At 43.2% G+C, this 22,178-nt stretch overlaps 1 protein-coding gene across 1 annotated transcript in view; it reads left to right on the forward strand.

Annotated features, from left to right (window-relative positions):
- Positions 1-21,538, forward strand: part of WRNIP1 (WRN helicase interacting protein 1) — a 42,482-nt gene extending 20,944 nt beyond the window's left edge. The window contains exons 4-7 of the mRNA XM_081918235.1: positions 10,166-10,389; positions 17,939-18,094; positions 19,066-19,145; positions 20,731-21,538. Coding sequence (XP_081774361.1) covers positions 10,166-10,389; positions 17,939-18,094; positions 19,066-19,145; positions 20,731-21,006 — 736 coding nt within the window. The 3' untranslated portion in view covers positions 21,007-21,538. The remainder of the gene's footprint in view (positions 1-10,165; positions 10,390-17,938; positions 18,095-19,065; positions 19,146-20,730) is intronic.
- The last annotated feature ends 640 nt before the right edge of the window (positions 21,539-22,178 follow it).

Below are 22,178 nucleotides of genomic sequence, written 5' to 3' on the forward strand. Positions count from 1 at the left end.
AAAGTTCTGAAGTCTACATGTAAGAAGAAAAGGCTACTTCAGGTTGGGCATACAGTCTTTGAAGCATATGGCCATAATCTAAGGGGTCGTTAGTCATGTTCCTCCTCGCACGCCAGACAGAATTCAGTACAGTGATACCTCGGGTTAAGAACTTAATTCGTTCTGGAGGTCCGTTCTTAACCTAAAACTGTTCTTAACCTGAGGTGCCACTTTAGCTAATGGGGCCACTGCACAATTTCTGTTCTCATCCTGAAGCAAAGTTCTTAACCCGAGGTACTATTTCTGGGTTAGTGGAGTCTGTAACCTAAAGTGTCTGTAACCTGAAACGTCTGTAACCCGAGATACCACTGTATTATGTGTCTGCCTTGCATGGCGATAAGTGGGGGAGGAAGAGACCACACGCTGGTAAATCTCTCTTGACAGATTTAGATATTGCCTCCAATCTGTTGGGGAAAAAATGGATGCTTAAGTCCCACAAATCAAATCAATAGGACTTAAGTGATTTGTTAGTGACCTGGACCATGGATTTCAGTAGAGCTTAAGTGTGCAGTGGTACCTCGGGTTACATACGCTTCAGTTTACATATGCTTCAGGTTACAGACTCCACTAATCCAGAAATAGTACCTCGGGTTAAGAACTTTGCTTCAGGATTAGAACAGAAATCGTGTGGCGGCAGCGGAAGGCCCCATTAGCTGAAGTGGTGCCTCAGGTTAAGGACAGTTTCAGGTTAAGTACGGACCTCTGGAACGAATTAAGTACGTAACCAGAGGTACCACTGTAACTAACTTTCTCTTGGAAGAAAACACTTGCGGTTCACTTATAAGAAAGGCATAAAGACCTCTCTTTTCTTCAGTTTAGATGTGACTTTTTTTGCTCCAGTACATGCAAGTTCCTAACTAGATTGCATAAGTTAGGGAAATGAAGGAATTCTGTTTCCTTATTTAGGATGCCCGGTTTGTACGGCTGCTTATTCTTTTTGTTGCAACAGCGCATGAGCTGTGAGTGCGAAGTGTGGGTCAGAGCAGCACTGCTTCTCGGGCTTCATATAATGCCACAGCTGTGTTTACGGTGACTCACTGGATGGGTTTGGGAGGCTTTCATTTCTGGGTGGAATGTAGGTAGAAGGAACAATCAAGCCTTCTCCTCCCAAGGCATTATATTTCACTAGACCCTAGGCATGCATTGAGTAAATATTTGTTCTGTCAATGGAGACCAGATTTTCGGGATCAGTTTGGTGCTGTTTTTTATTTATTTATTAGAACCTGTTGGCTCACCAACTGGAGCCCGGTGTAAGATACTTCTTTTAAAAAAAACGAAAACTCGTTTATCATAAGGAGCGAGTTAACGTTGATGTGTACAGCACTTGCATAATACTGCTAGCCGGAGGAAGTGGAAATATATTTATATATTATCCTCGTCGGTTCTGCCAGTTGGGTAAACATGTATAAACAGAAGCGCCGAAAGGTTAGCAGGACTGGTCAAGGTCACATAATAAGCAATAGCCAGAGCCAAGAAATGGCAAGACTTCTTAGGTGCCCTTTATATGTTAGAATCAGTGAATGTGAGAAAAGCTCTGGTGGATCTGACCAAAAGCCTATCTAGTCCAGCATCCTATTCTCATAGCGAATTGTTCTCTGGTTTTCTCCAGCAAATGATGTACCCCAGCCTTGACGCAGCTTCATCCCACAATTCTGCTGCAGAAATGTTTATTTCTGTTTTATTGATTTATGAGATTTATATACTGCCCTTAATCATGAGATCTCAGGGCAGTTCACAGAATAAAACACAGGATAAAAAACAAGTAAATAATTAAAACCAAACAGCAATCCAATCGCACACACACACACACACACACACACACACACACACACCCTCACCCTCCCCACAGACACATTTAAAAGGCTGCAGGATGTTAATCGGCCAAAGGCCTGGTTGGAGAGGAATGTTTTCTGCCTAAAATATATATATATAATGAAGGTCCCAGGTGGATCTCCCTGGGGAGAGCGTTCTACAAATGGGGAGCTACTACAGAGAAGGCCCGTTCTCGTGTTGCCACCCTCTGAACCCCACGTGGAGGAGCCACACAATGAAGGGCCTCTGATGATGAAAGCAGGGTTTCTATGGGGAGAGGCGGTTTTTGAGGTCTTACGGTCCTGAGTTGTTTAAGAATTTAAAAGTCTGGTGCCTCCTTGGTGGGACCTTCATGTCCTATACAGCCTAGGACCCTCGTACCTACGGGACCACCTCTCCTGGTATGTCCCACAGAGGACCTTATGGTCTTCAAACAAAAACATCTTGGAGGTCCCAAGCAATAGAGAGGTTAGGCTGACCTCAACCAGAGCCAGGGCTTTTTCGGCTGTGGCTCCGATCTGGTGGAATGCTCTATCACAAGAGATTAGGGCCCTGTGGGACTTGACATCTTTCCGCAGGGCCTGCAAGACAGAGCTGTTCCACCTGGCCTTTGGCCAAGGCACAGCCTGACTCCCTCCTTTGGCAATCCTCACAGAACTCTAGCCCAATGGTTGCCATTAATCTGATTTGAATTGATTTTATAATGAAATGATTTTAGAATGTTGCATTATTTTAATGTTGTTAGCCACTCTGAGCCCGGCTTCGGCTGGGGAGGGCGGGATATAAATAAAATTATTATTATTATTATTATTATTATTATTATTATTATTATTATTATTTGGATTCGTATATGAACGCAGGAATAAAGAAAAAGAATTGCCTGCATGGTGGGCTAATGGCATGCCTTTGCACTCTCCATAAGAACATAAGAAAAGCTCTGCTCCATCTAGACCAGTCACCTGTTCTCACAATGACCAACCAGACGCCCCTGGGAAGCCAGCAAGCAAGGTCCAAATACAACAGCCCTCTCCTACTTCTGGTTCCCAGCAGACGGTATTCAGAGGCATTCAGAGGTTAGAGAATAGCCATATTGCTTGTAGCCATTGAGAGCTTTCTCCTCCATGAACCTGTCAAATCCTCTTGGCGGCCATTTCTACGTCTTGTAGGAATTGATTCCACAGTTTAACTCTGCCTTGAGTGAAGGAGACTAGCAATATCCCAGTGGAGGTTTCTTCTATTGCACTTAGTTGTAGTTTTCCTTTACCTCTTAGGTAACATGCCAACCTTAGGTCAGCTGGTGCTAGGTCCTAGGCTGTTTTTCCTGCCTGCCTGTTTATATTTTTGTCTCTAGGTATCACCGGTTACAAGGTACAAACATCAAGGCTTGGTGTCCAGTTATGTCCTGTGTTAATTTGGGAGACTGGCAAAAATACGAAATAGTGCAAGTGTAAGATGAGAGTATGGGGGGGATATATTCAGAGGTTGGAAAGTAGGTTAGTTTCCTGACTTGCAATTGTTACCTCATGTAGGATAAATGGGCAGCCATAGAATATGGAAGCAGAAGAGGAAACTTAGGTATGTTTTAATATAAGGCTGAAATAATCAGATCCTTCATAATTACGAAGAAATTCCTCAAACCAGTAAAGAAAGAATAGTTTTGTGGTTTTTAAACTTTTATTTTGCTTTAAACAGGTACATATAAATATTTTGATTTTGATGCTTCTGCCCACCACAAAGTTGTTATTAACAATTTGTTTTTAACCTGGATTCCATGCTGAGGAACGGGCGGTTTTCAAAGGCGCACATTTTTTAATTACCATATGCAAATGATTAATAGGCATTCTCCCAGAAATATGAGGATTCTGGGATCCCTTTCAACACAGGTTATCAGGGGAGGGAGGGATGTATTGCTTAAAGCACTGAGCTCTGTAAAATAGTAAAGCAATTAATCAGCATTAAAAAAAATAAATCGGGGGAAGTGCATTCTCGGTTTTTGGTGAATGCTAATTATTCTCCTGGCACCTGTTTGATCTCAGGCAAGTAAGTTCATAGTTTGTTTTGCTCCTCTAGCTGCCCAGTCAAACGGGTACTATAATACTGGTTTTTTTAAGTTAAAAGAGTAATAGAATAGCATTATGGTGTATATTGGTAGTTTTCAAACATTGTTGCCAGGAACACATGGATTCCTTGCAGGCAGTAGAATCATAAATATAATTGTAGAGTTGGAAGAGGCAACGAGTCCCCTGCAATGCAGGAATCTTTTGCCCAATATAGGGCTCAAACCCACGACCCTGAGATTAAGAGCCTCATGTTCTACTGACTGAGCTATACCAGTACACAGGCATTAGGGGTTCCTTGGAAGGGGCACCCAAAGGGAGAGACTATTACTCAGTGGCTGAGCATCTGATTTATATAAGGTCAGAGCAGGTAGCAATGAGCATTCTTTCTTTGTCTCCCTGTGTGGTGTATATGTCCAGTTTAGACATTATACCAAAGGCAAAATTGCCCTGGGCCATTACCAGTTGTACTAAGGACAAACCTACCTATGTGCTGGTCCCTGCTTCAAAGAACATGCTTGCTGCTGGTTTTCAAATCCACTTGCAAATAGTGTGCTCTGGGTACTGGCATTTTAAAACAAAAACATCTGGCTGCTTTGGCAGCCATTTCTCACCTGGGGAAAACTTAATATACAGTCATACCTCAGGTTACGTTTTTTCAGGTTACGGACTGCCGAAACCCGGAAATACCGGAATGGGTTACTTCTGGGTTTTGGCGGTCACACATGCGCAGAAGCGCTAAATCATGCTTTGCGTATGCGCCGAAGCGCCGAATTGCAACCTGCGTGTGTGCAGGTGCAGGTTGCGAATGCTGCGGGTTGCGAACATGCATCCCACACGGATCACGTTCGCAACCCGAGTGTCCACTGTACTCCTTTTCATGTTACTTTGCGTGGACTTACTCTTGTGTGTTTTATTGTATGTTGGAAAACATATTTAATAGTTTTAATGCATTGGAATCCACCTTGAGAACTTGGGTTAGTGGGCCAGGTATAAAGGATACAAGTAAACTGAAGACCCCTCTCCCTTTGTGCAGTGGCTTGCTTGAGTCACCTAAAGCTATTCTGCTTGCAGCACGCTGTTGGCAGCAGGGAGAAAAGGGTGCGTAGTCCCGCCTTCAGTTATTTGCAGCTTGGCAGCTTCCTCTGGGAGACACCCTGGTAGGAATCCCAGGAGGAATTCTGTTGGCCTGTGCCAGGTAATCCTATTATGACTGTATTCTTGTATATCATGGTAGCGATTGTTCTTCACAATGCGCCTCTATATCCAATTACATGGAAAGATAGTAGCCCTTAGGCCAAGAACACGTGTAGGCATGAAACGTACGTATAAAACAATGTCAGAGAGTTCTGAAGAATCTGCGAGATGTGCTGAACAGTTCTGTGCGGGACCAGATCACATAAAGATCCATTGTTTAAATGGTCTCTCGCAAGAAAATCTCCCAGCACGTTTCTCTAAGTACATTTTACAGGAAGGTGAGCTATAGACAGTGTTAGAAACTCAGATATACAGTGGTACCTCTGGTTACGTACTTAATTCGTTCCGGAGGTCCATTCTTAACCTGTAGCTGTTCTTAACCTGAAGCACCACTTTGGCTAATGGGGCCTCCTGCTGCCGCTGCGCCACCGCTGCACGATTTCTGTTCTCATCCTGAAGCAAAGTTCTTAACCTGAGGTAATATTTCTGGGTTAGCGGAGTCTGTAACCTGAAGTGTATGCAACCTGAAGCGTATGTAACCTGAGGTACCACTGTATAGGCTAATTGCCAATAAGCCTAGGGTATCGTCGCGACAACTAAATGTCTAGGTGCTATTTTTGTGATGAGATATTATTATTATTATTATTATTATTATTATTATTATTATTATTATTATTATTATTATTATTGATGGGGGTGAACCATGTGCTCCTTGGAGGAAAATGTGGGATATAAATGCAATTAATAAACTCTTCTGCTTAAGAATGCTGGAGGGGCCAGCAAGATGGAGATGTCAGTTGCAAATCTGGCATCCAGAGATGTCCATGTGGTTACAGTTGGAACCTGTGCCAGTTAAAAAACGCACCTGGCGCCTGCCTAATTTCGAACGCCACCTATACATACATTACCTGTGATGTGTTTAGCTGGGAGCCTGTGTCTGTATCTGAGGTGGTGAAATCTTGTGGTTTTTCAGACCCAGCCACCCAGCCTGTGAGATGTGTATACTTTAGGCTGTTCATTAACTCCTAGAATCAGGTTGACGTTCACACATGCATCCTTTCTTCTGACCATGGCTACTAGCTTTTCCTTTTCCTTTTTGGATTAAATCTGTAGGGAACCTTCTTCAGCCCCGAGGGCCACATTCTCTTCTGGGAAAACCACCTGGGGGCCGAAGTGGCCAAAGTAACAAATGTAAATTTTAGCTTTGAGCAGTAGCCTACTTTCTCGCCACACTCACACATCCCTCTTTATCCTCCACCCAGGCGAGCAAGAATCATTCTCAGTGTTCAAGGACACATTCCAACTGGGGGGAAACCACTCAAAGTGGCTGGGGAAAGGGTTGTGGCCTAGGAGGAGTCCCAAGGCCCCTGGAAGGGCAGATTTGGCTCCTGGGCCTGTTGTTCCACACCCCTGCTGTAAATTCACATTCCCAAGCACCCATGTTGATATTTTGTGCATAAACGCACTTCTCTAAATGACTGATTTGGTTATTGAAGGGTATAATTAGATCAATTCAAAACGAATCCCTTGACTTCTCTAGCCGCTTGATAACCATTTAAAGAAAACGACCGTAAATCCTTCAGTGAATGAAGTGCGGAACCTCTGGCAATCCTGGGTTTATGTGCAGTGCCAACATACTCCATAAGGAATTGCTGTCTGTTCCAGTCTCCCCGCACTAATCCCCGTTGGATAAAAAGGGCAATGAGTCAATGAGCTGGAAACAGCACAGGTTGAAGTGCTGTACGTGCCGGATTCTGAAGCGGGGCATCTCCTGCCCTTGAAAAACAGGTTGGCTGTGTTTCTGTATTCACAAAAATGTTAAGGAGATGGAACCACCATTTGGTGTAGTGGTTAGAGCAGGGGTCAGCAAGGTTTATCTTGCCTGGGCCGGATTGGTCCCATGAAGATCCCTCTGTGGGCCGGAATGTGTGAGCGTGTGTGCCTGTGATTTTCGGCGTCTGCGCATATGTGATTTTCGGAGTCTGCATCTGTGCAGACGCAATTTTCAGCACCGTGGAAGCGAGTCCCCACACTACGCTGTGCCAGTTTAGCGCAGCGCGTGAGCAGACAACTCAGTTTGGGGGCAGCTCGTGGGCCGGTCAAACAACCTCCGCGGGCCACTTCTGGCCCATGAGCCTTAGGTTGCTGACCCCTGGGCTAGAGTGTTGGTATAAATCTTCATTTACCCATGAAGCTCACTGAGTAATCTTCAGCCCACCTAGGGAAGTTTTTAATTTTTGATGTTGTATTGTGTTTTTACTATTTTTGTTGGGAGCTGCCCAGAGTGGCTGGGGCAACCCAGTCAGATTTGCGGCATATAAATAATAAATTATTACAGTGGTAACTCAGTTTACGAACTTAATACGTTCCAGAAGTCCGTACTTAAACCAAAACCGTTCTTAAACTGAGGCGTGCTTTCCCTAATGAGGCCTCCCGCTGCTGGTGCCCTTCCACCGTTCGGATTCCGTTCTTAGACCGAGGTAAAGTTCTCAAACCTGAACACTATTTCTGGTATTGCAGAGTTTGTAAACTGAATCATTCTTAAAAAGGACTTAAACTGAGGTACCACTGTATTATTATTACCTTACATGACTGCTGTGATGATAAAATGGAGGTAATCATGTAACCCAACTGGAGCAACTTGGAAGGTTGGTGATAAAATGGATGAGTGAAAGAAACAAATGTGATAATTGCAAATGGCACCTTCTCCAAAAGAAATTGAAGTGTGTGGTTTTTTCCCTTGGGGGCATTTCTAAATCACTGGTGAGTGGTATCTCCAGTGCTGATAGATTCTGTAAATTGAAGGCCTATTCTCTCCTCCCTCCTTTTAATCTGACTTTTCACAGCAATGCTAACATCTCTTTTCAAAATCTGTAAATTCTGCTATCTTTATGGTCAGCTTGAGGCAAATGGTTGTGGGTCCTGCAGGCATCTTTCAACACTGATCTTTGGGTTAATTTGTTATTTAAGTAGGGTAAGATGTTATGGAGAACTCAAGGCAGCTGTCGAAGGCAGCAGGTCTCTGTTTGCCCTTGAGGAAAGCAGGACATGACATCATCATGTTGCGAGTTGCTCTACAATTTTCTACTGTTCTGTTAAAGTAAATTTTGTCCTTTAACCTGCCTAATGCTTCCTGGTATTGAGCTTTTTTCTCCCTTTTTTTTAAAAAAAAGCATTCACATAGTTTCTCATGTTTGTGCTACTGAGTTTCACACGGGGGGGGGGGGGATGGCCAAACCCTGATTTTGAACCCATTGTAGTCTTGCTTTGGCAAGTGCAGTGCAGCACCAAGGATTCATGCTGGCACAATGGAAACCTCCTTTCACCACAAACCCCTGAAATCTGTTTTGTGATTTCCCTCCAGAGCAGATTTGAGGAGGGCACAGGGTGCACGCATGGGAAAGTTGCATTGGGCAAGAGGGAATCTTCTCATTGACAAGACACTTATTGAATGCAAGCTTTAAGATCTTTTTTTAGTTCCAGTTTAACATGAGCAATGCAAATAGTGGGTTAGGTTCTATTTCAATTCAAGAAAAATAAAAATAAAGCAGGAAGTTGCTTTCTTGGTCCTTACAAAAAAATTCCTTCCAGTAGCACCTTAAAGACCAACTAAGTTAGGAAAGGAATTTTTTTGTTTTGATTATGGCAGACCAACCTATCTGTTTCTTGGTCCCTGTTCAGTATGACTCCCTGATCAAATCTAAAGTTAATCTTATTAATAAATTAATAAATCTAATTTATTTTTATTATTATTATTATTATTATTATTATTATTATTATTATTATTATTTAGATAAGGTGTTACAAAGTTTGTCTCTCTTGCCCATTGTCTGGCTGCAAGTACAGACAGGTTTCGTACAATGGTTGAAATGTCCAAGGTGATTCTAGTTACAGGTAGGTAGCCATGTTGGTCTGCCGTAGTCAAAACAAAATTTAAAAATTCCTTCCAGTAGCACCTTAGAGACCAACTAAGTTTGTTATTGGCAGTTCCCTCCCTGCGAGAGGCCAAGTTGCAGGGAACCAGGCAGAGGGCCTTCTCGGTGGTGGTGCCCGCCCTGTGGAATGCCCTCCCACCGGATGTCAAGGCGATGGACAACTACCTGACATTCAGAAGACATCTGAAGGCAGCCCTGTTCAGGGAAGTTTTTAATATGTGACATTTTAGTGTATTTTTCATTTCTGTTGGAAGCCGCCCAGAGTGGCTGGGGAAACCCAGCCAGATGGGCGGGGTACAAATAATAAATTATTATTATTATTATTATTATATGAGCTTTCATGGTGGGACCAACTGCGAGAAAGGGCTCCTTTCGGGCCACTTGTCCCTCCACTGCCACTGCCCGCCTCACTCGAGTATAAGCCAAGGGGGACTTTTTCAGCATTAAAAATGTGCTGAAAAGTCGGCTTATACTTGAGAATATATGGTAGTTGGTCTCTAAGGTGCTACTGGAAGGAATTTTTTATGGTGATTCTAACATGCTGTAATGCTTAAGGCATAGTTTGTGGATTGCATTCTCTGTTTAAAGCCCTTGTAATATTTAAGGGATGTGGGTGGTTCTGTTGTCTAAACCACTGAGCCTCTTTAGGCTTACCGATGTAAGGTCAGTGGTTCAAATCCCCGTGATGGGGTGAGCTCCGGTTGCTTTGTCCCTTCTCCTGCCAAGCTAGCAGTTCGAAAGCATACCAGTGCAAGTAGATAAATAGGTACCACTGCAGCGGGGAAGGTAAACAGCGTTTCCATGCGCTCTGACATTCGTCACAGTTCTCTGTGCACCAGTAGCCTGTTAGTCATGCTGGCCACATGACCCGGAAATCTGTCTGCGGACAAATTCCGGCTCCCTCGGCCTAAAAGCAAGATGAGTGCTGCACCCCATGGTTGCCTTTGACTGGACTTAACTATCCAGGGCTCCTTTACCTTTTACCTTTTTACCTTAATATTTAACTACTGTGGTATTCAGTTAGGAATAAAGCTCATATCCATTTGGCACTTAGTGGTCAGAGCAAAGAAATGTGGCCTTGTGGACAATAGGAAATGCACTCAGATATCACGTCTTTCATTTCAGATGCTGTGTGTGCATCGAGAGAAAAGCTGTAAACACCCTCGCGTATCTTTGTGATGGCGATGCAAGAACTGGGTTGAATGGACTCCAGATGGCTGTTCAGGCCAGGTTAACTAAGCTCCAGCAGCAGAGTAGCACACGTGGCTGTTCTGTTAACGAAATGATCATCACAGAAGATCATGTTAAGGAGGGACTGCAGCGATCCCACATTCTGTATGATCGAGCCGGTGAGTAGCTAATAAAGAACGCTCCATGTGATGCAATGCTATGAATGAAGCTTGAATAATAATGAAGCAATGAATAATAATAATAATAATTTATTATTTATACCCCGCCCATCTGGCTGAGTCTCCCCAGCCACTCTGGTTGGCTCCCAATCAAATGTTAAAAACAGTACAGCATTAAATATTAAAAACTTCCCTAAACAGGGCTGCCTTCAGATGTCTTTTAAAGATAGGATAGCTGCTTATTTCCTTCACATCTGAAGGGAGGGTGTTCCACAGGGTGGGCGCCACTACCAAGAAGGCCCTCTATCTGGTTCCCTGTAACCTCACTTATCGCAATGAGGGAACCGCCAGAAGGCCCTCGGCACTGGACCTCAGTGTCTGGGCCGAACAATGGGGGTGGAGACGCTCCTTCAGGTATACAGGACCAAGGCCGTTTAGGGCTTTAAAGGTCAGCACCAACACTTTGAATTGTGCTCGGAAACGTACTAGGAGCCAATGCAGATTTCTCAGGACCAGTGTTATGTGGTCCCGGCGGCCACTCCCAGTCACCAGTCTAGCTGCCGCATTCTGGATTAATTGCAGTTTCCGGGTCACCTTCAAAGGTAGCCCCACGTAGAGCGCATTGCAGTAGTCCAAGCGGGAGATAACTAGAGTATGCACCACTCTGGCGAGACAGTCTGTGGGCAGGTAGGGTCTTTGCTTGCAACTGAAACAGCTCTCCTTCTGTCATGTTAAGGTTCCCTTGGCAGAGATGATGCGCAACTCAGTCATACAAAGTGTTGGCCAACATGCCAACAAGGCTTTGTTTTAAGATAGGTTTCTTTCGGCAATTGAAGGGGTGAAATCCCTGTGGGCCTGGGCTCCTTCGGAGGGAAGGGTGGCATCTAAACTCGATAAATAAAATAAAAATGATGCTAAACTGTATTTTAATGTCACATGAAGGAGGGACAGCATGAAGGTTGATGCAGTCCCCACAGCCAGAACAAGGGCATATGGAGCGTCTTGTTCACAGTTCACTCAAATTGGAACTTATTGTGGCTGAACAGTGAGCATTGTTTCATTTAAACGATGGTTTGTTAAAGCAAGTGAAGATCCTAAACGTAAAGCTTGGTCTTGGTTTATACCATAGCTTAAATGAAGCACAGTTTGTCCTTTTCCAGACAACGCTAAACACAGATTTTTTTCAAGTAAAACAAATCTCACAGAGATGAAGGAAGAGCACATAAGTCAGACATATTCACATAGTACTAAAGTATCACTTACCGTTATGTCAGAACTGGGCCTATGTATGCCATAATTCTAATCACTATGGTGGCTTTAAGCAGTTACAAAAAAAACATAATTATTGTATTTGAAATAAGCCTAGCTTCTAGGCTTGCATACTCTCCTCTCTCCCACCACAGATGAGAGGAAGAGTTCATGTTTGATTAACCACAGCTTGCTGTGCTGTCTGAACAAACTGTGGTTAATCTCAGCTATGGTTTGTTTGAAGCATGGCAATTTAAACGATTGCTTACGAGTTGTTTCGTCAAACCATAGATGAGATTAACCACAGTTTAGAGTTCAGGTGTAATGTTAAGCTGTGGTTAATTGGTATCAGAAGCAAAATCGTCTGGTCTCCTCCTCACAGCCACACTAGAAGAGAAGAAGAGGGGGAGCACATGAGTCTGGGAGGAAGCTAGGCTTGTTTCCATCACGACAAGCCATAATTTACTGTGACGTCCAAATGCAGCCACTGTGGTTTAGCTGAAACCCGTTCATTTATTTACTTTTAGAATTTAGAATGATTTAGAATTTAGAATAATACCTTTGCTCTTAAAGCAGGTTGCGATACGTTAGCGAAAGGAATGCAACAGTGCAACGGCAGCAACGTTAGCAGTGCCAGTGAAACCAATAAAATAGAATACATAAAATTCTAAAAATACAAAAGAGCCCAGCCTCATTTCCTCCTCCAGGGACCCAAGAGACTGCCTGAGCCAGAAGGTCTTGTCTAATAAGATAGCTGTTGCCTTCCAGAGACCATTCTCAGAGGCCCACGCATCTCCACACGCTGCTCTTCATATCCTTTGCACCTGTTCCAACAATAGGTGTGGAGAATTTGAGGAGGCCCTGCTGCTGGGAAGATGAAACTCATGAGAGGGGTTTGGCTCGGAACATACTGTGAACTTCGTGCTATTATCTCAGAGGGAAGAACATTGAAAGGGGTAGGATAATGCATACCGGGTCTCCCTGGGGACCGTGTGGCGGTGGAGGAAAAACCGCTTTGTCTGTGGCTAAGAATAGCTTGTGGCGCTTCATGTGTTGCCTCACGAGCATTTTCAGTAATGTACAGATCTATATTTTAAGAAATGATATATACAGTGGTACCTCGGGTTAAGTACTTGATTCGTTCCGGAGGTCCGTTCATAACCTGAAACTGTTCTTAACCTGAAGCACCACTTTAGCTAATGGGGCCTCCTGCTGCCGCCGCGCCGCCAGAGCCCGATTTCTGTTCTTATCCTGAAGCAAAGTTCTTAACCTGAAGCACTATTTCTGGGTTTGCGGAGTCTGTAACCTGAAGCGTATGTAACCTGAAGCGTATGTAACCCGAGGTACGACTGTACCGTACTTTTCGGTGTATAAGACGAGGGTTTTTTCTTTTAAAAATAACTTTATAAATGAGGCTTGTCTTATACATGGGTAGTGCATTGGTGGGACGGGCAATTGGTTGCAGCCACAACCAGGAGATTCTCAGTGTTGATTGAGCATTTGAGTGGTGGCTGCGGCAATGGCCGCTGTCTATTGGCTGCCGCTGTGGCAATTGGACGGGTCAATTGCGTCTGGTGGCGGTGAGCGGGCATACGATTGGTGCCTTTGGCGACATGTGCAACCATGCGGGTGAACAATATTTAGCAACCCCCCCCCCCCAAAAAAGCTGAGCAACTCTGGGCATTTCCCCCCCAAACAGCTTAGCAACTCTTGATAAGCTCCCCCCATTTTCTTAATTTGGAGTCCCCAAAATAGGGGACATCTTATACACGGGGGCATGTTATACACGGAAGAATATGGTAATGCGAAGATTTTGGCTGTGTGCATACACACTTCTGCAGTATTGGGATACACGTTTTGTTTTATTTTACTGGGTAATCTCTAAGTGCCAGTTTGTACAACTATAAAACAACAAACAGGGTGGTGATGCAATGACTACTGCAATCAACACAAGATAATAGTTTGCTCAAGGACATTGTCCTCTTTCTATGTTCCTCCTGATGGAAACATGCAGATGGGGACAGATTTAAGTCGTTTGCATACGGTCTTCTTTTGTACATGATTTACTACCAAGCTCGAAGACGTAAGCTCTTTAGCGACAAAATGTCAGATTACCAGAACGACATTCCAGCTCTCAACCACTGGTATATCACAAGTGCCCCTTTGCAATTGTTCAAGAAAAAAATCTCTTTTGGAAAGAGAAGAAATGAGCACTGAACTACTGAAAACATTACAAGTGAACTCTTTATTTACTGCGTTTGCTATTGTTTAAGATAGCTTTCCCTATTTGGGAAAGAAACTACTTGTGCCATTTTTATGGATGTTTATTGTTTGTTTACACATAGTTGCCTTAGTGATATTACCTTGCGTCAATTGCGGTTTGTACAACCAGCAGACTCAATTGATAAGGATTTTCCTGGATGGGGCCATGTCAAGCTGCGTGGGTTGGGGTGTTGCATGTCTTCCCATCTGGGTGAGATGTCTCTGCATTGAAATCAATAATGTTGGGGAGAAGGGATCAACTGGCCTTCTGCTATTTTGCTTTGTGCAGAGAATTCTTGGCACTGGGGTACATTCAGATATGTAGCAAGGACACAGCTGCAGCTGATGTCGTCATTCTGATTCTGTTGGTTTGCAGACTCTGGGCCTCATTACATAATCTTGATACCATCTTCAGCAAAAGGGATGAAGGACAGACACAAGACTCTAAAACAGCAGTGTTTACCACTCTAGGTTTCAGTTACGTGCCATCATTATTGTTAAAGCAGGAATAAACCTGACACAATATATGGATATGGTTTTATTGTATGTTTAAAGAGCCACAGCAATGTTCTTTAAACTCTGGCCTTCAGAACTGGAGGAGACCTAGGGAAATCGTTAACCCCCAACATGGGCATTAGTCCACCATGATTTGTGGACTGGTGCTTCACATTTCCTAAAAATCTCCCATTTATATACTTAATACTTTGCTGTTGGCAGAATGAGTTAAGAGTTTTCATGGCTTTTTCTTTGAGAAAACATAGTATCGTTTAAATGCAATCCCTGCCGGTGCTCAGTATTGACATTCATACCAATACTTAGTTGAAATTTTCAATTATTTGATTTATTTTTGGCACTCCTTTTTAAGGAAATGAATTTTGCAGTTTGCTTATGTCAGAGCACCTGCATATAACCGCATGTGAGGATCCCTAATTTGATACCAGCTCTTGCTAAATTCGTGACTTGGCAACATGACGTGTCACAAACGCTGGCCATTTCTGTCTGTCTTTGCGGCGGAGATCGGAATTGGAGATTGCGCTATGAGGATTAGGCTTGTCTCCTTGTATTTAACTAGTTACGTGCTAGTATTTAAATAGTCTTTGAATGAATGCTGTTCATGTACTCTCAACTCTGAGCTTCGTTCTGTTGCCGGAAGTGGCATTTCTATCCATTTCCTGACCAGTAAAATATGTTTGCTTAGTGATACAACGCAAACTATTTCTAAAATATTTTGATGAGAGAAGGTTCTTTTCTAAACTTTGTACAAAATATGACTGTGACAGTGATTGCGGGGAGGATAGCAAGAAAAGTGCAATGAAAGTGGCCATTTTTCTATTTTTCTCTCCCTAGTTGTTAACCATGATAATTATTATTCCAGCTTCTGCCCATCATAAATAGTGATGCACAATCTTATAGAATTTGGCCAATGGACTGTCTTGCATTGGCTGAGAGCAGACATTAGATTATGTGGTGTTTGGTCTCATTTCCAAGTTATACTTGGGTATAGCTCTTGCTGGCAGTCACTCCTCATATTAGCATATTAGCATATTACAGTCACTCCTCATATTAGCATGGGTTCATATGTGTACTTTTAGAGTTTAAGATAAGTACAGAAGACTTCACAAGTGAAGTGAAGTACCGCACTTACCTGAACATATTGGCACAACGCGACCTAATCCCTACCCTTGGAGAACTCACTTTTTGCACCCATTCATTGTGAGAGCTTTCTGCTACTCTTCTCCTTTTTTCTGCTTCCTGATTTTTAAACGTTTACCAGGCCATGAAGTGGCCCTTCCTTTTGTCCCACGACAGCTAAGTTTATTCAGGGTTCTTTGGTGAGGGACTTTTATCAAAATCGTTTTGAAGTCCCAGGTACATTTTCTTCATACAGCCATACCTCGGGTTGAAGTCGCTTCAGGTTAAGCCTTTTCGGGTTGCGCTCCGCGGCAACCCAGAAGTAAAGGAGCGCGTTACTTCTGGGTTTCACCGCTCGCGCATGCGCAGATGCTTAGACTGACGTCACACGCGGAAGCGGCAAATCACGGCACACGCAGATGCGCGGACGTGGGTTGCGTTCACTTCAGGGTGTGAACAGGACTCTGGAACGGATCCCATTCGCAACCATAGGTACCACTGTAGTAAATATTATCCCCATCACAATATGGGTCACACATGTTAATCACTGTAACGTCAGGCAACTAAGCTTTTGATACTACTTCCTTTTAGGGCAGAAATGGCTACGTGCGGCTGTTTGAGCTTGGTACCTTCCTCCTCATAATACCAGGCTCCCAGATTATAAAATAAAATAAAATACAACAAATGCAGTGTGCAGTGAGCACTCAAGGAACTGGAAATGTGGAGTGCAAATAGAAGCTCGGTGCTGTACAGTGATTCAAATTTCCTGGTTCATGGAGAAGCTATTTTAAATGTCCCCAGAAAGCTGCCCATAGAAATCAATGGAGAGATCCAATGTTTTAATACAGCTGGGCTTGCCAGTCTGTCTTCTCCACCCACCACTGCTAAAATGTAAAGGAAACCCCACCCTTCCAACAAATAGCTCAACGAGTACTGAGCATGCTCAATGAATTTTTCAAGTGGCTTAGAAACACCGCATGAAAGAATGCCATTTGGGGGAGAAGAAGGGGGGCAGGTCACACTGCCTTTCTCAACATTTAAAGGCCATCTTGGTTTTAAGAGACCAGGCGACGCCATTCCCAGGACTGCGATGAGACTCCCAGCTGCTTGGTTTATTGCCGCCTGCTCGAGTTGAAAGCCTGAATGCTGTGGCAGAGCACAGACACGCTGTTTATATTGGCCTGATAACGATGGCATACCAGTGGGCTTTTTGTGTGGAGCGCTATTAAAAATAGCTGTCTGCTGGCCTTGTGTGTCGTAGAAAGAGACCACCCTGGAGACAAGCGGATAGGGAAATCCCACTTCAGAGGGATTCAGGCTTACACCTTTGCTAATGAAGATACAAGTGGTTCTGCCTTTAAATTCTAAGGCAGGAGGGTACAGATCCCATACTGTTATGTGTTGCTTCTAGTCTATATAACAAAACACCTGATAATCATTCCATGCATTGGGCAGCAGTTTGGGGCTGTGTGGAAAGTGCATAGCGGTACAACTTCACACCGTTGTATTGAATAATTACTTACTTACTTATATTTATGTTTAAAGACACATCCAGTGCTTTGTGATAAAGATGTACAGTGGTACCTCAGGTTACATATGCTTCAGGTTACATACGCTTCAGGTTACTGACTCTGCTAACCCAGAAATAGTGCTTCAGGTTAAGAACTTTGCTTCAGGATGAGAACAGAAATCGTGCAGCGGCAGCAGGAGGCCTCATTAGCTAAAGTGGTGCTTCAGGTTAAGAACAGTTTCAGGTTAAGTACGGACCTCCGGAATGAATTAAGTACTTAACCCGAGGTACCACTGTACATCTGAATGAACAGGAAATTTTGAAACATTCTGCTTGTAACTGAAATGATTACAATTGCACGTGAAACCTACAAAGCCTTACAGAATGAACAAATCAGACCTCGATCAGACCAAGGGTCTGTCTTGCTCTGTAGTCTTATCCCCTCTTACAAACAGGGCTTGCTCCGGGCATTTGGTAATTGGAAACTTCCTGATTTTGGACTTGGAGGCTGCATGTAGGTGTCAAAGCTAGTGGTCATTGATGTTGTGCATTTAAATAATCGTTTCAAAAGCCATCTAAGCTAATGGTCATCAGTGCTGCTTATAGCAATTAATTCAAAGCCTTAACTGGACCTTGTCGTCTGTATTCCCTTTCGACTGTCTTGAATGTTTTTTTCTGGCAATTTATATATTGCTTCGTTACTGTATTTTCTAAGTGGTGTACAAGTACTCAATTTAAATATATATATATAAAATCAAGATAAATTGTTTGTTTGTTTGTTTATATCCTTTTTCTTCCAAGGAGCTCAAAATCATTTACTGCCAGTCAGTTGCACTGAATGACCAAGTTTGTTGTGGAGGGTGTGATTTTTATCTATTTATTTATTTTTCTGAATAGGAGAAGAGCATTACAACTGCATCTCTGCCCTCCATAAATCTATGCGAGGCTCTGATGAAAATGCCTCTCTTTACTGGCTTGCCCGAATGCTGGAAGGCGGTGAGGATCCGCTCTACGTAGCAAGAAGGTTGGTAAGGTTTGCAAGTGAAGACATAGGTGAGTTACTTAAAGCAGACTAGTTTTATTGTCTTATTTGCTTTTTAGATACTGCTGTGTGGAGCTGTGTTTTCAGAGACGATGGGAGTTGTGGTCCACTGGTGCCCCAGCCCTGCTATAAAAGAGTTCCTTTTAGTACGCCCTTGGGAGAGGGTGGCAAGGAACAGAGACAACTCTCGCTTACTTGACATTGGAAGGTCCTTCTAGCTGTGGCTGGGCAAGCCTCTGCTGACTGGCTTGTAAGCAAGATTTGGGAGGCTCTATGTAGAGTGGACATGGGTGGCGCTGTGGTCTAAAACACAGAACCTAGGGATTGCCGATGAGAAGGTCGGCGGTTCGAATCCCCGCAATGGGGTGAGCTCCCGTTGCTCAGTCCCTGCTCCTGCCAACCTAGCAGTTCGAAAGCACGTCAAAGTGCAAGTAGATAAATAGGTACCACTCCAGCGGGAAGGTAAATAGCGTTTCCATGCGCTGCTCTGGTTCGCCAGAAGCGGCTTAGTCATGCTGGCCACATGACCCAGAAGCTGTATGCCGGCTCCCTAGGCCAATAAAGCGAGATGAGCGCCGCAACCCCAGAGTCGTCCGCGACTGGACCTAACGGTCAGGGGTCCCTTTACCTTTATGAAGAGTGGACCCCTAATTGAGTGCATTTACCTCTTCCTCACTGCTGTCACTACTTGCTCGCTCTCTTGGCCCCAAACTGTGTAGCTATCCAGGCAAAGAGGGCACGGAGAATTTTGCTTCTTCTTGCCTAGCTGTCCATACTCACTTTCTTGGAGGGCACAAGTGAACAGATAGCAACAGAGAGGGTCCAGTGGTTCCAAGAGTTTGTAATGGGCCCTCTCCCGACAGCACCAGCCCCCTGACAACAGCCCTGACATGACAGTTGGCTTAAGGAATAAGATGGGCACTGTATGGAGTATTCATTGCTGACCGTGATGTGCTTTCTTAAATGTAATTTTTGGTTGTAGGATTGGCTGATCCCTTGGCGTTAACCCAAGCAGTGGCTGCTTATCAAGGCTGCCACTTCATTGGAATGCCAGAGTGTGAGGTAAAGTTGGTATAAATTTACTTCTATAATTGTCAGCATCTCAACCACTAAATGTTGCCTGTGAATCCTGGAAGACATGCTCCCTGCTTTGCAGGCATTTTCCCACCTGGTCTGGGAGGGAGGGACGCAGACTGACTCCAGCTACAAAAGCTGAGATCACTGGACAGACTCTTGGGCTGCTGTATTTCTTAGTGGAGGCCGTTGCTCTTGATTTTAATCTTTTGTGTCTTTATTTTAGATCTTCTTGTGATTTGTATGAAAATTGTTCGGTTTGGTTGTTTATTAGTACTTTTGTCATGTTGCAGTTACGTGGTTTTTTCATGTTGCATGCCACCTTTAGCATGGTTTGAACTGAAAAGGAGGCATACAGATAAAAGTTGTGTATATGTTACTCTCACCTGCCACTTTCAGTTTCTTCTGTTTTATCAGTCTGGTTGTAATTAGGCATTGGCTACCGACTAGTTAATAAAACCTCTGTCGGGGGAACTGTCGAGGGAACTTTAAGGTTTTCCTATTCTCTGAATATATAAAAACCCAAAACAACCTGGAACCAGCGGACTTAAAAATATCACCTTATTTCTTATAAGAATAAGGAATAAGTCTTTGCGATCCACCACAGAAGCAAGTCTGATGGTACCGCCCAATGTCAGATTGTCCTCTACAAGAAATTGTGCATTTTGTGTAGTGGGCTTAGGTAACTCTCTAGCTAATGAAATCAACTTTGGCACCATCTGTAACGAGTTTTAAATCTGTTTATCTCAGAAAGCCTTGCAAAAACACTTCGCCGTTTTTATAGCTTCTCTTGTCACATGACCCATTTTGTACTCCAGTTTCTTTAATGCGTTTTGATCTTTGTTTTTGTTGTTCTGGGTTTAATTTGAGATTTTTGTACACACGCACTAGTGGCCAGAATTGTGGAAACCTTTTGGGGAAAGTGTATTTCTGAGGTTTGATGACACCACTTTTTTGGAGTAATACCATAAAATTATGTATCAATGGAAAGATAATTTAATGAAGAATGTAATGCAACAAAGTTTGTGCAATTATCTGTCAAATTATCTATCAAATGTTATAGCTAGATAACCAGAAAAAGGAAGCACAACTTGCTTAGGTTGAGATTCAGTAGGTTTCCTTCATTTGAATGTAGCCACTGAGCATGACTGTTTAGAGATTCAGTCAGGTATTATGAACCATCAAACCTCGGAAATACACTTTTTCCAAAAGGTTTCCACAATTTTGATCACTAGTGTACATTTGTATGAGTGTGTGGTTTAGAAATGAGTGAATAAAAATAAAATGAGTTTTCAATTCATTATCATTTCAATATCACTGTGTTCACATGACCCATTGTCAGCTGCACTGTGAGTGACACTATAAACCTGGATGTGGGAAAACTTGGGCCTTGCTGAACTTCACTCTGGGAAACAGGGTGTCAGACTAGCAGAGGCCAATTCAACAGGAGTCTTCTTATATATTATGTTCTTCTCTTTATTAGAAAAGATACCTGGCGGCCTCAGTAGCAAGCCTTCTGAAAGCACGTCAGATTATTTCAGTCTATTTTTCTATTTTCTCTTTCGTTGTACAGGTCTTACTGGCGCAATGCGTGGTCTATTTTGCCAGAGCACCAAAGTCCATAGAAGTGTATGGCGCTTACAACAACGTCAAGGCATGTCTGAGAAACCACCAGGGACCTCTTCCACCTGTTCCTTTGCACTTGAGGAACGCACCAACCAGGCTCATGAAAGACATAGGCTATGGCAAAGGTTATAAATATAACCCAATGTATAAGGAACCTGTGGAGCAGGATTACCTGCCGAAAGAACTGAAAGGGGTCGATTTTTTTACACAACAAAGAATGTGATGACCCTACGTGCAATGTGGTGGCCAGCTTTCTCCTGCCACACACACAGACATGCACACTTAAGTTTAATTTTGCAATAATTTCTGTTTTAACTCCGCCATGTTATCCAGGCACAGAATTATGGTTTTCTGAGGTAAAATATATCAGAAGTTATGGACTTTGTGTAGAAAATGGATGTCCACAATCTGGTCTACAGTTGTACATGTTTTAAGATCAACTGAAATCATTGGACATAAGAAAACATATCTAGGTCAGGCAATGGTCATTATTTTTTAAAAAGAAAACATTTGGGACACAATCTAGCCTAGGTTAGGAATTTGTTCTATACTGAATGCTCCCAATTAAATCACTTAAAAGGGGCCTGCTTCATGCCGTGGGCTTGCTCGAAACTGAAAAAGGACTAGGTTAAAAGAATAAAAATTCTGCATTTCCACCTTGATATAGAAAAAGTAATATGACGGGAATTTAACCCACTTGTCAGATTATTTTTGATACTGTGAAATTTTGTAAATAAAGGTTGATTTAAAACTTTCTTAGTGTCTGTTTTGTTGAAAGTCAAGATCAGTTTATGGTGGTGTGGTTCTTAACACTATTTTAGCTATTCTGCTTCCCACTTACGCCTCTTCCCTCTGAGCGAGTGCCATTCTGTTGCCAGCCGAAACTCCACATGAGGTTGGGGAGAATTCATTTTCCATAGCTTTATGGATGCTTGGCAGATTTCAGTCTCGTACACCTGTTGCATTGGATTGCTGTGGCCCTGTTCTGTGCTATACATCAGTAATTCCCAAACTCAATAGTGAAGCCCAAAGCATTCATGTGGAAGGTGGAGGAGGCTGCCGATTCTCTCTCTGCATGATGTACTGCTCTGTCTTGGCTTCTTTCCAGTCAGCATCTGCTTTTGGGGGAAAGGAGGGAAAGGTTAGGGAAAACTCTTGCTGTGTCTTTCATTGGAGAGTATATTTTTGATGCAGCAGAATAATCCTGGAATGGGGGCTGCTCATTCTGTCTCTGTAAGAATTACTGATCTGCGTTTACTTCCATTTATAATGCATGTTCAGAATAATGAACAAGGAGTCCCAATAAAGCAGTATGTCAGTCAGTCAGTCAGATTTTTGTCATATGGCCACTAAAATCTTACACAAAAAACAAAGGCCACAGTCCAAGAGTAAATT

The sequence above is a fragment of the Podarcis melisellensis genome, assembly GCF_964234715.1.
Source record: "Podarcis melisellensis genome assembly, chromosome: 7".
NCBI lineage: Eukaryota > Metazoa > Chordata > Lepidosauria > Squamata > Lacertidae > Podarcis > Podarcis melisellensis.